We start from the raw sequence: 14,806 nt of genomic DNA on the forward strand, positions 1-14,806 counted from the left end.
ATGGACGACGGGATGATTGAAAATGAACACAACGGAGATCTAGTCCTATTGGCAGACATCCATTTAAAATGTAGGCAACGGCATGAAAAAAGTGGTTTCTACTTTTACTTTTATACTTTAAGTAAATTTACAAGCCTGTACTTTGTTACTTTTACTTGAGTTAAGAAGTTTAAATAGTACTTCCACTTTTACCAGAGTATTTTTTAACGCAAGTAACTGAACTTTTACTCAAGTACGGAAAGTGAGTAGCCTACTTTTGCCATCTCTGACTATTAGAATAAAAGGTTGGACTTTTCAAAAATGTTTCAACTGAGATTAAGCTGCTGCAATATTAATGCAAACAAACATCTGGGAAGTCCCACGCACAGATCCCTCTGCCTCACCAGGTCGACCCATGCCGATTTTCTCCAAGTCTTCATTCTTGACGTAGTCAAAGTGCGAGAGCCGTGTGACGTTGAGGTCATCTCGGATCCTCTTGAAGTACTGCTGCAGCTGCACCTCCATCAGCAGCTCCAGCAGCCATTCTGTTCCTTCCTCACACTGCATGCCACTGCCCAGTTTCTAAAGGACAATTAGGAAAAAATAACCCTGGATGTCAGTCGGTCAGTAATGACTACATATATGCCTCTATAGTTCCTAAAACAATCCAAAAATAAAAGCAAACCATTCTTTTCTGCAAGAAAAAAGAAGGAACTGAGCTCACAGCTGGCTTCCTCTGCAGCGATTGTTTACAGCAGCCTGGAATACAATCCAGCTTAGATAAAACTAGGGCTGCAGCTAACATTTATTTTGCTAATCAATTAATCTCTCGATTATATGTTTGACTAATCAATTAATGTGGCTTCTTTATGTAGCCACAGGTTACATAATGAAGACTTTTTAAAGAATGAAACTAGGTGAACCCAAACGTTTTCCACTTGAGTTCTGCACTGCAAAAACGATCTAGAAATAAGTAAAAATGTCCTTAATTAAGTGAATTCACCCTTAATTTGAGTAGGTTTGCCAATGGAATGAGTGATTTTACTCTTAAAATAAGATAATTAGATAATATGCACTTGAAATAAGACAATGCAATAGTGTTTTCTTATTTTAAGTGTAAATTGTCTTCATCCAATGGCAGAATGTCTCTTTTACCTCCTTAATTCAAGAACAAATGCATTTATTTTAAGAAAAAAGTGTGAGCGAGCATATGGATAGAGCATATTGACAGATTCAATAAATTAAATGCTAAATGTTAATATATTTTCTTACAATTTTGGTATAATTACTGCTCTAAGTGTGTTGCTGATAGCTAAAGTCATCTTTTACAGTTTCTATACTTCACTTAACGATTATTTCCATACATTTTCATGATTAATCTGGTTAATTATTTGAGTCATAGATATAACACAAAAAAAACTAACACTCATTGAAAATGGTAATCAAACATCCTTCAAATCCTGACATACCCATCGATCGAAAATTGGCCAAAACGTCATTAAAAAGACAACATGATTAACGTCCAAACAATGTCTACAATTGGTTTAAAGTGAACGGTGAAAAGCCATAATTTTCAGATCATTGAAAAGATATTATTGAGATTAACTGGGACAAAATCAGGTCAACCAAACACAGCCCAATTTTCAACAACTATTTCTGAATCAGAACTATGACGGACCAACCAAGTTTAGCCTAAAAAAACAACGGCTAAATGACGCCTGGAGTTTGGGGGGTGCGTTTTTAACGTTGTAGCATCACATCCTTTTTAAATGAAAAAGGAGAAAATCTAAATGTTTAAAAAGGAATACATTTCAGCAATTAAAAGCTATCATTACAGGAGTTTAAACATCACTATTGCAGTAGTTTAGCATGATCATACGGTAAGAAAGACAGGGGCACAGTCAGCTTAAATTTAAATTGAAAAAACTTTAATAATCCTCATTGGAAGTTAGATGTTGTAATACAACTCCAAAAGTTTAATCAAAAGCTGTTAAAAATGATGATGTTTAATTGTGATTGACTAGGGCGTTCTCTTTACGCCATCTCCAGAGGCTGCAGTTCTGTCCATCAGAATAGAACCTTTGTTTTCAGCCCGATTGCCTTTTTATGGTGTTTTCACTCATAATGTGTTTATTTAGTTTAAAACTAACCAGCCAGTTTCTCCCCTTAGAGCAGTTATTTTGTATAAATGTGAAAATGCTGGTGAAGATTCTCAGTCATCAAGGTTAGTCATTCCACAAAAAGTATAAAAAACAATCAACTGGACTTTGTTTCCAAGTTTGAAGACATTTCGCTTCCCACCCAGGCAGCTTTTTCAATTCAAAATGTCACTTGTTGTGGCTCTTTGTCATATTTACATTTTAATTTGCTGCTATGTCTGTGTTAATTGTTTCCATAAAATGAACTTGGTGGTTGAATTTTGAAGAATCTAAGTTTTCTAAAGATGTCTAACGTGTCTAAATTAATAAAATTCAAATGTTGTAATTTTCATGCGTTCTGAATCCTTAGGTGAAAATGCATAAAACATTTTGAATTGAAAAAGCTGGATGGATGGGAAGCGAAACGTCTTCAAACTTGGAAACAAAGTCAAGTGGATTGTTTTTTAACTTTTTGAAATGTGAACATGCAATTGCAGTAAGGTGCAACTCAAAACAACATCTGAAGACTATTTGGAAGAGATGCAGCTCGAATGAACAGTTAATTTATGGTGTGAATGTGATCCCATCTTAATCGGACGCATCCACCAACTGTTGAATCCATCTTTGAATTAAATGCCTTACTAGGTTTATATTACATTGCGGGACATGCTAGAGTATCCCAACCATGTGTTGTTTCAATTTTTTCCCAATAAAGGGGAACACCGTTTTTTTTTTTTTTACATTTGCCCATTGATTTTACGTTATTACATCATGTTCTATTCACCCATATGAGTTTTGTGTCATTTTGAGCTGTTCCGAAGATATTCCGTTTTGTAATCGAAGTAACATCTTCCTATGGGCAACGAGTTAAAGGCATAAACTAAACTGTTCATAATTTATTCTTTATGGTAAACCAGCATTCATAACATGTAGGCGAATCACTGTCCCCCAGACATCCGCAGTTATATTTTTCAGATTTATATATTTTTTAAACACAGGGGAGTGTGTATGACGTCATCCACGCATGCCGGCTACCGTTCATTCATCCTGTCCGCTGAACTGCTGCTAGTTTTACTCACATGCCTGGAAGATGTCTAGTGCTACTACCACAGATGATCTCGCTCTCGAAATGGAATTGAACGATTCAGATTAGCTAGCCGAATGAATAGAAGGGGTAGAGCGTAGCCGCCTGTGGCCCGGGCTGCCTGTCACAACTCCAGTGCGGCGCGCGGATGACGTCATACACACTCCGCTTTGTTTTAAAAATATATAAATATAAAAAATATAACTTTGGCTATCTGGGGGACAGTGATTCGCCTACATGTTATAAATGCTGGCGTACCATAAATGATAAATTATGAACAGTTTAGTTTGTGCCTTCAAGTCGTTGCCCATAGGAAGACGTTACTTGGATATAACCTAACGGAATATCTTCGGAACAGCTCCAAATGACACAAAACTAATATGGGTGAGTAGAACATGATGTAATGACGTAAAATCAAGGGGCCAATGTAAAAAAAAAAAAGGTGTTTCCCTTTAAATACCATCCAACTTTCAAAATATATTCTTAAAAGGAATATCAATTCTGCTCAGATAATTTTGCCTAATTTCGAACCAGAAAAAATCCAGTATGATTTAATTTTCTGATCTAGAGAAGCACAGAAGTCCGACTAATTCCTTTGGTTCTCTCGCCCCAAACATCTGACCAATAAACCGCCTGAACCACCTGTAGTTTGTAATGATGAGTTTCCTTCTGCCTAAACAGAAACCGAAACCACAAGGAAAAGTGAGAAGCTAAAAAAACCCAACTCAGTAAACAACTGTAGGTGTGAAATCACATTAAGTCACAGACCGTGCTGCTGCAGGAAGACTCCAAAACAATATGACAACAATGCAGTCATTTTCATAGACGCCAACTGAAAATATCACCGATCACTCTCAGGTTAACGCCCCCATCAGAACATACCGTCGCATTAAGGTTATCCTGATCGTCACTGTCTTCACTGAGCTGTTAGCTGAGCAGCGGGGATATTAAAACTAAAATGGTCCAAAAAAACCTGTTCAGGAGATTTCTACCAGTCCTACGCGAGAAGCCACACCAAATGGTAAAGAGCACAGTGAGTAATAACCGAGCAGCATGAATGAGACACTTCCTGTGCTGCAAAGGCGAGGTCACGAGGTCCAGACAGAAATGTCAGAGGGGTCACAGCTTCCTCTCAGTCACTCCAAACTTCCTAATGAGCCTACAGTAGTCAAAGGTTGGCCCCCATTGTTTGTATTTGTGTGAGGGCAGTGCTGATGTTTCTTCCTCATTAAAGACCATATACAATACAGAGGCATAATAATAAGATTTCAAACACTGGGTGAATATTAGATGCAAATGAAACCTGTACACCGATTATGGCAGAAGTTTCTATAGGGCATCTTTCCACCAACTCCAGGCTGGACTAAGCCTTCAGCAAAGAGAATCAAACTATGGAGAAAGCCCCTGGCTGACCCTGGTACAGTTTAAGGAAGGCATTGCTTCGGTAAACAGGACCGCCGTCAGAAGTTACGCTGAGACAGCTAATCCGAGGACACCTCTGCTTCACGTCTCATCTTCCCTGGCAGCCAACATGTGGGTGTTATTTCACTGGACGGTGCCAAAGACCAAGACTGGCTTCCTCCTGGGCCCCAGCTCCATGACGGTGTCACATCTGAGGCATTAAGGGTCAAAATAAGGATACATAAGCATTTTCATATCAGCTGGAGACTTTTTTTTTTATCAACTAATTAAGAAGACAAACACGGTTTAGGGTATGGGTGTCCACACCTTGGCTAAAAACGGGGTTCAGCTCGAGGCTGAACTTTTAAAAGTTTACTCTTCAATTCTCCAAGTGATTAATGTCCAATGCCTGTTGTGGTCCTTCTTCCTCATTCAATGTTAGCTGTATTTCAAATGAACAATCAGAAAACCATTGGATGACATTTTCTGTCAAAGGGAGTATATTTTGTGGCAGCTAATACTCATAGTGGGGGAAGAAGTTGAAAAAAAAATATATATATTTTTTTTTCTTATTAAACCTAAAATCTGAACTCAGGAAGGAAAAAAAAAAGTAGAAGAAAGAAACGGAAAGACACAAAACGATATATATGCTGGCTGATCAGACCACTAACAAACAGTAGGGGTAACTACACTGAATACAACTGCTAACTGCACTAGACACCATACGTAGATAAGTGGTTAATAAATTAAACAACAAAAAATGTAAAGAAAAAGTCTTAAACATTACATTTTCATTTAAACAAAAAAGCTTGTTTAATTAAAAGAAACTGCAAGTCCCCTCGCCAACAGGAACTGGTGGTACAGTCCAATCAGCGCAATGTATTTAAATGTGCTCAGCCCTAGCCAGGACTTTTTTTTAATTATTATTTTAAGCAACTCCCAGCGATCACAGCAAGTAAGTTCTGATAAAAGAAATAAGAATGAATCGTCTATGAAGAAATTAAACCATGGGTCGATAAAAAGACATAAGCAAACTGAATGTACACTCTTCCAAATAGAACAAAACTAATTCTTAGATTTTGTCATTTTGTAAACACAAGTGTATACAAAAAGAAATTTCTTTAAGTACAGCTATCTAGACTATTTCCTTTTTTAAAGTGCAGCCTTGATAAAGGTAAGCAGCAGTGATAAAAACATTATGATGAAAAAAAAAGTTTTTTTGTTTTTTTTAATAATCCATAACCAACCAATAAATATTTCATTGCAAACTAAAGTGGTGTGAAATTAAATGAACAGTGCATAAGGGAGTTAATAACTTTATTGCAGTGTGGCAATAGGTTTGACCATCGCATGCATAGATAGCTGCCCCAGAGAGCTTAGCTAATACACTACTAAATATCTGATTGTGATTGAACATTGCTTTTATTTTATGTAGTTTTTCTTTGATGTATGTATTTTTTTCATAGAGAATAGAATCTATCAGAGATGCATAAAAATATGAGAGTAAACATGCTAGCAATTAGATCAGTTTGATGCCTTAACTTGTAACTTACTACTACCCACAACACTCTTCAGTGCAGATGTCATTATTAGATAAAGAATTCCCAATGAGGCATTTTAAAAGTATAACAAAACTTAATAATAACAAAATGCAATTTTATATCTTTTTTATATTAATTTATCTTACGTTTTGTAGATTTAAGCCGTTTTTTATCTTACAGCATATATTTTAATAAGGTGTTTGACTGATACCTAAATGAATCTGATAATTTGAGAAAGTTCCAAACATCCTTAAACTTTTTCTGTCTGGTATAGATCCACTAAAAGAGTTTGTAATTATCTAAAGATTGTTTATAATTCAAGATCAGCTGGGAATATAATCATCTCTCCATTTATATTTGATCATTTTTATATTAATATACATTTTTCAATATAACAAATTATAAAATAAATAGCATGAATCAACATTAAAAAATACATCTTAAATTTTTTGTTTATACATGTGAAAAATTATTGGCAGATTTATGTTTTTATTTTCTAAGGGAGAAGAAAATATTTGGAGTCATGAGTCTGACAGCAGGATTGCAATGTTCCGACCCCGAGGTGTGACTTGTGGCAGGATCCTGAGAAACCAAACTCTGGTCAGAAGTCCAGATCGGAGACTCTTAATAATTTTGTTTTCTACCAAAAGAAAGTTACAAGAGATGGTGAAGAATATCATTGTTGTTGTTTTTTTTTTACTTATTCACCCAATTTTAATATCATTAAATAAAGCATAATGAAGGAAGAAGAAATGTGGAAGCAGTGAAACCTGAGTTCTGGTTCAAATCGTTCCTCATGGTGGTGGAGACTTAACACACACACACACACATATACAGACACACACCTCTTGGCCCAGACCATGTTCTGCTGTAACATCCTGCTGCTGCAACAACACGCCTCCCAGAGGAGAGACCCTCAATCCAGCTTTCACACAGACAGCTCCCTAACCTCACCATTCCACAATCGTGATTCATGCGTTTAGCTTCCACCACATGATCCAGCCTATAGCTGTAACTATCCACGCCACACCAACGAGGAAACCCTGGATAAAAAGACAGACAGACACTTACTCGATACACATGGAAGTGTGCCATGAAGGGGAATGCTTTTTTCAGCTTGTCGATGCGCCGCATGTTGAATTCCTTCCTCCGAATCAGAGGGGAAAATAAAGTGCAAGTGGATTTAAATAGCTGTGGGTGCTGGATTGTCCTTTAAAGCAATAATGAAGCCATGGATTAAAGTTACAGGCCTCTGGTGGAAGTCTGGGATGTGCAGACAGTCTTTCGAAGTATACCCAAAGATCTCATCCTGTGAGAGGGAAGAAAACTTCCTGCAACTTGGTAATGTTCCATGGCAAGAGAGTCCCCATGTAAGCATTTCCAGTTCAGCTCCAAAAACAAATTAAGTATAGCTCTGACACATGCAAAAAAGAAAAATGAAAATGTCTGATTATATCAGAGAGAAAGGCTGTGGGATGGAACAGCTACCCAGCTCTGCCCTCTGCTCCATCCAGCATGTGCAGACAGTAATGAAACAGTTATTTAAACTTGCAGAACTTCACAAATAAGACACTCCTCCTTCCTCCAGTCCTTCCTATTCATTGACCTCCCCCTATCCCCTCCTCTCAGCTCCCTCTCCAACGCTCAGCTTTGCATATGCAACAACTGTCTGTTTCCTTTTCCATCCCTCCATCTAGCGTGGAACTAAAAATAGAGAAGACTTCTCCCCGATTCAACTCCCCTGCAATTGGAGAGACGTTGGCAAGCATTAGAGGAAGACAGACAGTTTGGATTGACAGTTATTTAAGGACAAGAAGCCAAACGTGTTCCACTTCTTGATAGAATGTTTGTGCTTTCAACTTATGTGTAATTGTTCTCATGTTAATTTGTTCTACCTTCTTCTGATCTCTTTCTACTCCCCCCCACCCCCACGACGTCCTGCAAGCAGAGAGTCTGTCCATGCAGAACAGAACAGAACAGAACAGGGCAGTGCGTGGTGCAGAGGACAGAGGCTTCATGGTGCTCAGCCCAGCAGAGCATTTGATCCAGGGCCAAAGGGTCACATTCAACTGCAGGACTGGGGGCTTTGCTTCCTGTGATGCAAGGGCCCAAACACAAAAGCATACACAGGCAAAAAGTACACGTACAGTGCTTTGTAAAAAGTATTCATAAGCTTTGAACCTTTCCATATTTTGTGAAATCAAAACCATAATTTTCTTTATTTATTTTAAGCAACACATCAGATCACAGTAGCTCAGGATCTTGAAAGTAAGAAATAACGTCTGGTTTCTCATTCAGCTCCTTTAAAACCAAATATTGCTGGGACAAACAAATTGGGTTTTTGGAGGTGTAAAAGTAAATGAGCAATCATCAAAATGTGCATAAAATGTTTTTTACTACTTACACTTTTATATTTCAATTGAAATAAAAAGGGCTGTGGCTTAATACTTTTAGAACACGCCTGCACTGCCATAGAACAAAAAGGCATATATATATATTTATATAATATATATAATTTTTACACAGGTAGAACCCTCCAGAACAAGAATTAAAAATCTTTGAAGGTATGCCATAAAAAACAACAGAAGGTAGTTCATTTCAGGTGAAAAGGTCACTGATTTGCACTTTTACATTTACATGTCAAACGTTAAAATGTTAGCTTAATTAGATATTGATGATATTGATATTAGATATTGATATTAGGTATTGATGATCCATGTGGGAATTTTTCAAAACCTCCGCTTCGTAACCTGAGAGGGTCAGATCTGTCAGCGAATAAGTCATGTGACTCATCAGAGTGCTGCTTTACAGCAGTCTTAAACACGAGGGCTGTGTTCAAACGTCTGCCCTAACCCTTAGATCCCTCAATCAGTATATAGAGAAGGGGTCCTCAACGTTTTCCAGGCCAAGGACCCCCAAACTGATAGCAAGATAGACTGGGGACCCCCTAATTATATATATTGTATGACATTGTTTTATATGAAACTGGTCCAATAGTCACCCTATTACAGATGGAGTAATGAAACAAGTATTTCTGATTCTTATTCCTCATGGATGGGACAGGTGTTCTGATTGAAAAGGTGCCCAGCTTGAAAGAGCTTCTGTGTGTCGCTGAATGTGTGCATTGATGACTGAAAGACATCTTCTGCCTCCTTTAATCTGTTAACTACAGTGTGTCGAATTCATGTTAATGTGGATTTAAAGACATTTCAATTAAGGGAAAAAATTGCAGGGGGGAATATAAAAAAAAGTCTAATCAACCAAAACTTTCATGACCCCCATGCAGTACCTCCGTGGACCCCCTAGGGGTCGCGGACCCCTTGTTGACGACCTACGATATAGAGCAAGGACTATATAGTGGACTTTGTTGTGAACTCAGTTAACTGACCGCTCTGACAGATGATTGCTACTTTTCGCTCCCCAGTGTTTACGTGACTCCACTTCCTTGCCTGCACCATCTTTGTTATTTGTCGCGGCTGTCGGGTAGCAACAGCGAGCCTATGCAACAACAAATCCCATAACGCTTTGTAAGAGAGAGCTCTTCTCACAAAGCATTCCGGGATATATCTGCTCGCCTAGTGAACAAGGATAATCACTACTTTTCAAGGTGCATTATAGGAAATTTTGAGTCAGCTACGTTTTCACCCAAGAGACCATTTGAACACTAATTTAAAATGGCCTAGCCACTGTATAAAGAACTAAGTAAGTTAGGAGTTGTTGTTGAGCAACAAAACAGATGCGACACGTTCCTGATCAGATATATCTTTGGTTCTCTGAGGTAGGATTTAATTTAGGGGGATGAATATGACCTTTTCTTTACAAGTATTTCAGTGACTTTTCAATCTGCTATCAGATTCCAAAACACTGGAGGAGGACTGTTTAATTTTGTGACAGTGCAGTGTTGCTAGTTTCTTTCTGGTGCACTAAACCACAGCCCTAGCGCCCCTAGTGGCTAAAAGTTACATAGTGTTTATTTAAAACTAACTTTCACATGGAATTGCAAAGGTTCACCAAAGTTGAATCCACATTGGATACTCAACAATTAGGGCTGTACAATTTTACAAAAAATCAGTAATGCAATTTTTGTTTTTTAACCAAAAGGGCAATTGTAATTTTTTTTTACATTTTGAAATTCACCACAAAGCTATAGATTTTCAGGCTTCATTGCATCATTATTTTACAGCCTAACTGCTTTCTCGTCAGGAGTCCATTTTCATAAACTTTACTGTTGTGTGGAAAAGTGCTATCTTCTAGCTGGATCTGTGGGATAGCAGTATCTGTCTCTTCGTTTGTGGAGGAGCAAACCGATTTTAATTACATTATCTTCTACCTAAATCGAGTGTATCAAACCATAATTATATTGCAAATGCAATTAATTGCCCAGCTTTATCAAGAATCCTATGTAGTCATAAGCAATATAACTTAAGTGCTGCCCCCCTGAAAACATTAGGTCCCTTTGTTCACTTAGAAAGTTTCCTCTTTGACCCTCTGGACCCATCCACTTAAAACTGAAGAAAAAGAAGTTGGTCTGACCAGCTTATAAATGGTGATTCTTCTTTGGCCATGGCAGCTCGGCGTAGTCTCATGTCATGGTCATACATTTTTCTCTAGTTTTTTTAAGTATAAAATCTGATCCATACAATACATCTTTATCTTGCCTCAAAAATAGACCCACACAAACATTTGGTAGTAACAGCTGTTATTCAACAAGAAGGCATCTAAAAAGATCCAATTCATGAAGGAAGAATCAAATACAATCCACACTGTTCAGATTTGTATCCATAAAATACCTTAAACCTGCTTCTTTCAACATGAACGTTAAAGGTTTTTCTATCACATGAAATCCCAGCTAAAATATTGCTGTTTATGGCTGTATAACATAACCAATCATGTATAATTAAAATAAAATCAAGGGGTCTGACAGCATGAGGTGTTGTGGATTTTGATTGAGAGTTTTCTGACACATTTTTCTTTCCCCCATCATGTCTCATTCTGGATGCAGAATAGACTGCTGGGTCTCACTGTACAGAGTGTCTGTCTCCACAGGGAATCACTTTTCAAATCAATAACGTGCAAGTCTGCTTTCTACAGTTACTGATGTACTTTTAGAGATAAGCTGGAGAATATTGACTGAAAACTCACAAATTTTGCAAAGGTTCAAGGTGCAGAACTTTTGTAAAGCACTATATCTCTGAAAGTTATAAAACAGAACAAGTACAGAAGAATTTTTCTCATAAAACCCACAGTGGGCTGCCCTGCTCTGCTTCAGTGGAGGTTTTTTTTGTTTTGAAACCCCTGCCGTCACCGTTCTCCTCCCTCATTTCACGAATCCCTCCTTTTCCTCCCTCACGAGGCTCCTGCCAAACTGTTGTGCTTTCTCCTTTATTTGGTGCTGCCTTTGATTTCCTGCCTATAATCCCCCTCAAAAATCTTATCTCTCTTCCAGCACTGTACCGACTGAAAACAAAGTCCCATACCAGATGCTTTGCAGTCTATTTTCACCAGAACAGTTTAAGCTTCACTGTGTCCAGTTCAGATTTTAATCCGTTCTATCTGATCCGTTTCTCCTTGGAAAATACTCCATTAACCTAAACTGTCATTTAAGTCATTTCCTTTTAATCCTGCTCTTTGTGTTCCTCTGCTTTGTTTTCATGTGATTTTAATGAGGAAGTTTTATGTGTACCAGGGGTGCATTTAGTTTGCTTACAATTAAGTTTTGCTTGTTCTTTTTTTTGGGGGTTTGTGCTTCATTCCTAATGAAAATTAATTTGTGTTGTATGAAAAAGAAACTGTAGAAAATATTTTTTTTTAATGTCAGAGTAAAGGACTGGTGAGTTTTATAAGATGCATTTAACAGTCTGATTTTATATTAGATTTTTATATTATATACAGTATAAGATTGAGAAAGAACAGCCTAGTAAGGTTTATGGCATAACATTTATGACATAATGTTTACATTGGAACAGTAATGTAACAGACTTTTATAGGAACCAGATGATGAGAAGAGGCTACATTACTTTAAATCTACAGCTGCTAAACAGTCTGTAACTGGGTCCTCACCTGAAGCACAAATTTATAAAAGCCTGAGTGTGTACAACTGTTTTTCCTCAGAAGGTTTAGCCATTGAAGTTGTAAAGAATATATACCAGGAAAGCTGAATATTTTCTTGTTTTTTAGCAGAAGTCAAAGTATAAGGTCAATGTGAAACCAAGAGAAATAAAGCCTGAAAAAGGATTTATAAGAAATCTCTGTAAGGATTTTCACGTTTAGTTTTCAATGATGATCAGCAGCTTAGATGCTAAATGATTAGATTTGTTCCCCCGTTCATTGGATGCATCAAAACTAAACAACCCTTTGATGCCCTTACTTGACTACGATACAAATCAGATAAAATTTAAGAGATAAAGCCTTTGTTGAAGCAGTGGGGGTATTCTCAAAATCATCTTATTTTCCATTTGATCCATGCTCTACTTTTTGTGTCAAGGCTTTAAAATATTTTTCCAGCAATCCAGAAAAAGGTTTTACCATCTGACTTTTTAAAACTATTAGGGCTTATTTGAGATTTTCCCATTTTCTTTATATTCTCTCAATAATATAAAGCGTACAAATAGTACCAAGTCTTCGCCAATTAATTACTTTAATATCAATAATCAACACAGAGGGTTATGGTACCACATTTCTTTCTCCTTGTGGATCCAAGTGGCCGTTTTACATTTATTGTCCACTCAGAGGGACGTTGAGCAAACAAAGGATTAGGAAGTTCTGAACTATTTTAATGGAAAGCTTCATTGCTTGACAGTTCTTCCTATCTTATCCTATTAGCACACATTGTTTCTGTACATGTTTTTTAAGTGGCAAAAAAAGAGAAAAAAATTAGCTGTGTGCATTTTGTAGCTGTAATAAAATCCCATGCCTTCTCACAATATATAGACGTCAAAGTATTGGTGAAAGTGAAGCCTGTCTTCCTAAAAGAAGATCGAAATTATTACTGGGAGCCGTGATTGTGAGAGTTTGTCCTGTGGGTCTCCATGAAATCCTCTTTATCCATATTAGAGACTCTTGTTTTTAAGTTGGAAAGGCAGTAGCTTCTGGTTGGTTCAGTCATTTCTTTTTTTAGAGTCTGATCCATCTATTTTCTATGGAGTGAATTTTGTTTCAATATTGTTGAAAGCAAAGAAACCATTTAAGTGTAAATGTATATTTGAAAAGGGTCTAAATGTGTTTAAAACAGGTTTTAGGAATAACTTTGGGTCCTCTAATTTTATTAATCTTTTATCCAGACTTTAATTTTTTAATATTTGGTACATTTGGAGAATACTACTACTGGAGGACTAGAGTGGAAGACTCTCAATTGCCTGGTCAAATCTGTACTGGATGATTATAGACCGACAGTTTCCACCAAATGTAAGTTTAAGAATTAGTGAAAACAGAAGAGGCCATTTTTGTTTTTTTGTTTGTTTTTTTAAAGACCATCTTAGAATTACAGGAGCCGCAAAATTTTCTACACTTACGTTTCTTTAAAAAAATTTAAATAAAAATATCGAGAGGGTAAGTTTTGTCTCAAAATCTGAATCTGCAGATTATCATTAATCCACCTCTTTATCAAATGGACGGCTGTCAGAAAAGACATGACTTAGTTCAGTATGTCATTGAATGAAGCTGACTGTGAGGAAGCATCATTTCATACTGGTTGAGCTTTGAGCAATATGAGCTGACAGAAGATTGAAGTGAAACCAATTGAAATAATTATAACAGGTATAGTAGTGGCAGTTTAAAAATTCCCCTTCAGGCCAAAAGCCTCCGGTTTCCAGCCAACTTCTCTCCTACTTCCAGCTGCTGAAGTGGCTCCCTCTTTCTGCTGGGAGTGTCAGTGTTTAACGTAAGTCCATTTATTGAAATACAGGGTATTTCAGGTACAGTATACACTATGGCAGCTTACAGGTGAGGCCTCACTGACAACATCCCAAAATACATTACCCCCACGGACCTGTCAGCTACCAGCGAAGGACCAAAGACCCATCAAGAAAACAAGGGAAGTTTTAAAACGCCACTACTTTGTAGTGTTTTGTAAAACTATTTTAAACTTCCTGAAGTTTAATGTTTATGACATTCAGAAACAAGCTTCAAAGCATTTTACTTACATTTTATCTAATGAAAACAAATGATACAATCTTAACCAATTTTTTTTTAAACTGAACATTGTGAAACAATATCAGTTAAAAAAAAGATGGTGTAAGAAAAAGGCTAAATACTTTGACCAACATGCAAAAGTGGGACTTCCATAAGGAGGTTTTAGAATAGAAATAGAAATCCCTTTAATGTCCCAAAATGGGGAAATTCTGGTTTTGGGACAACTCAGTTCAAAAAAGTTGTAAAATCTACTTAAAGAGGAAATCACAGCAATTTTTTTAATTGAGAAGGTGCAAATTAAAGGAGAAGTTCGGTTTTTTACACTTTAAGCCCATTTTCTGTAGTGTCCAGGATGAAATCGAATGAAGGACACCAAAAGTTTGACAATTGCTCCTGTCTCTGCTTTTTGGCTCATTTAGAATCCACCCCTGGCTGCTTTAGAATGGCTTGCATAGAGCATGTCCGATAATGTCCTTAAAACAACCTTAAACGTTCTTTTCGTCGAGGTGCTAACGTCTCTGTTAAACACTTTA

At 37.1% G+C, this 14,806-nt stretch overlaps 1 protein-coding gene across 1 annotated transcript in view; it reads right to left on the reverse strand.

Annotated features, from left to right (window-relative positions):
* tnk2 (tyrosine kinase, non-receptor, 2) overlaps positions 1 to 7,650 on the reverse strand; it is a 37,871-nt gene extending 30,221 nt beyond the window's left edge. Inside the window, exons 1-2 of the mRNA XM_015373020.1 lie at positions 7,215 to 7,650; positions 384 to 561 (exon numbers count right to left, since the gene is read on the reverse strand). Of these exons, the coding sequence (XP_015228506.1) occupies positions 384 to 561; positions 7,215 to 7,277 (241 nt within the window). The 5' untranslated portion in view covers positions 7,278 to 7,650. The remainder of the gene's footprint in view (positions 1 to 383; positions 562 to 7,214) is intronic.
* Between the last annotated feature and the right edge of the window lie 7,156 nt (positions 7,651 to 14,806).

Source organism: Cyprinodon variegatus, unplaced genomic scaffold (genome assembly GCF_000732505.1).
Source record: "Cyprinodon variegatus isolate N-32 unplaced genomic scaffold, C_variegatus-1.0 Scaffold79, whole genome shotgun sequence".
NCBI classification, from domain to species: Eukaryota; Metazoa; Chordata; class Actinopteri; order Cyprinodontiformes; family Cyprinodontidae; genus Cyprinodon; species Cyprinodon variegatus.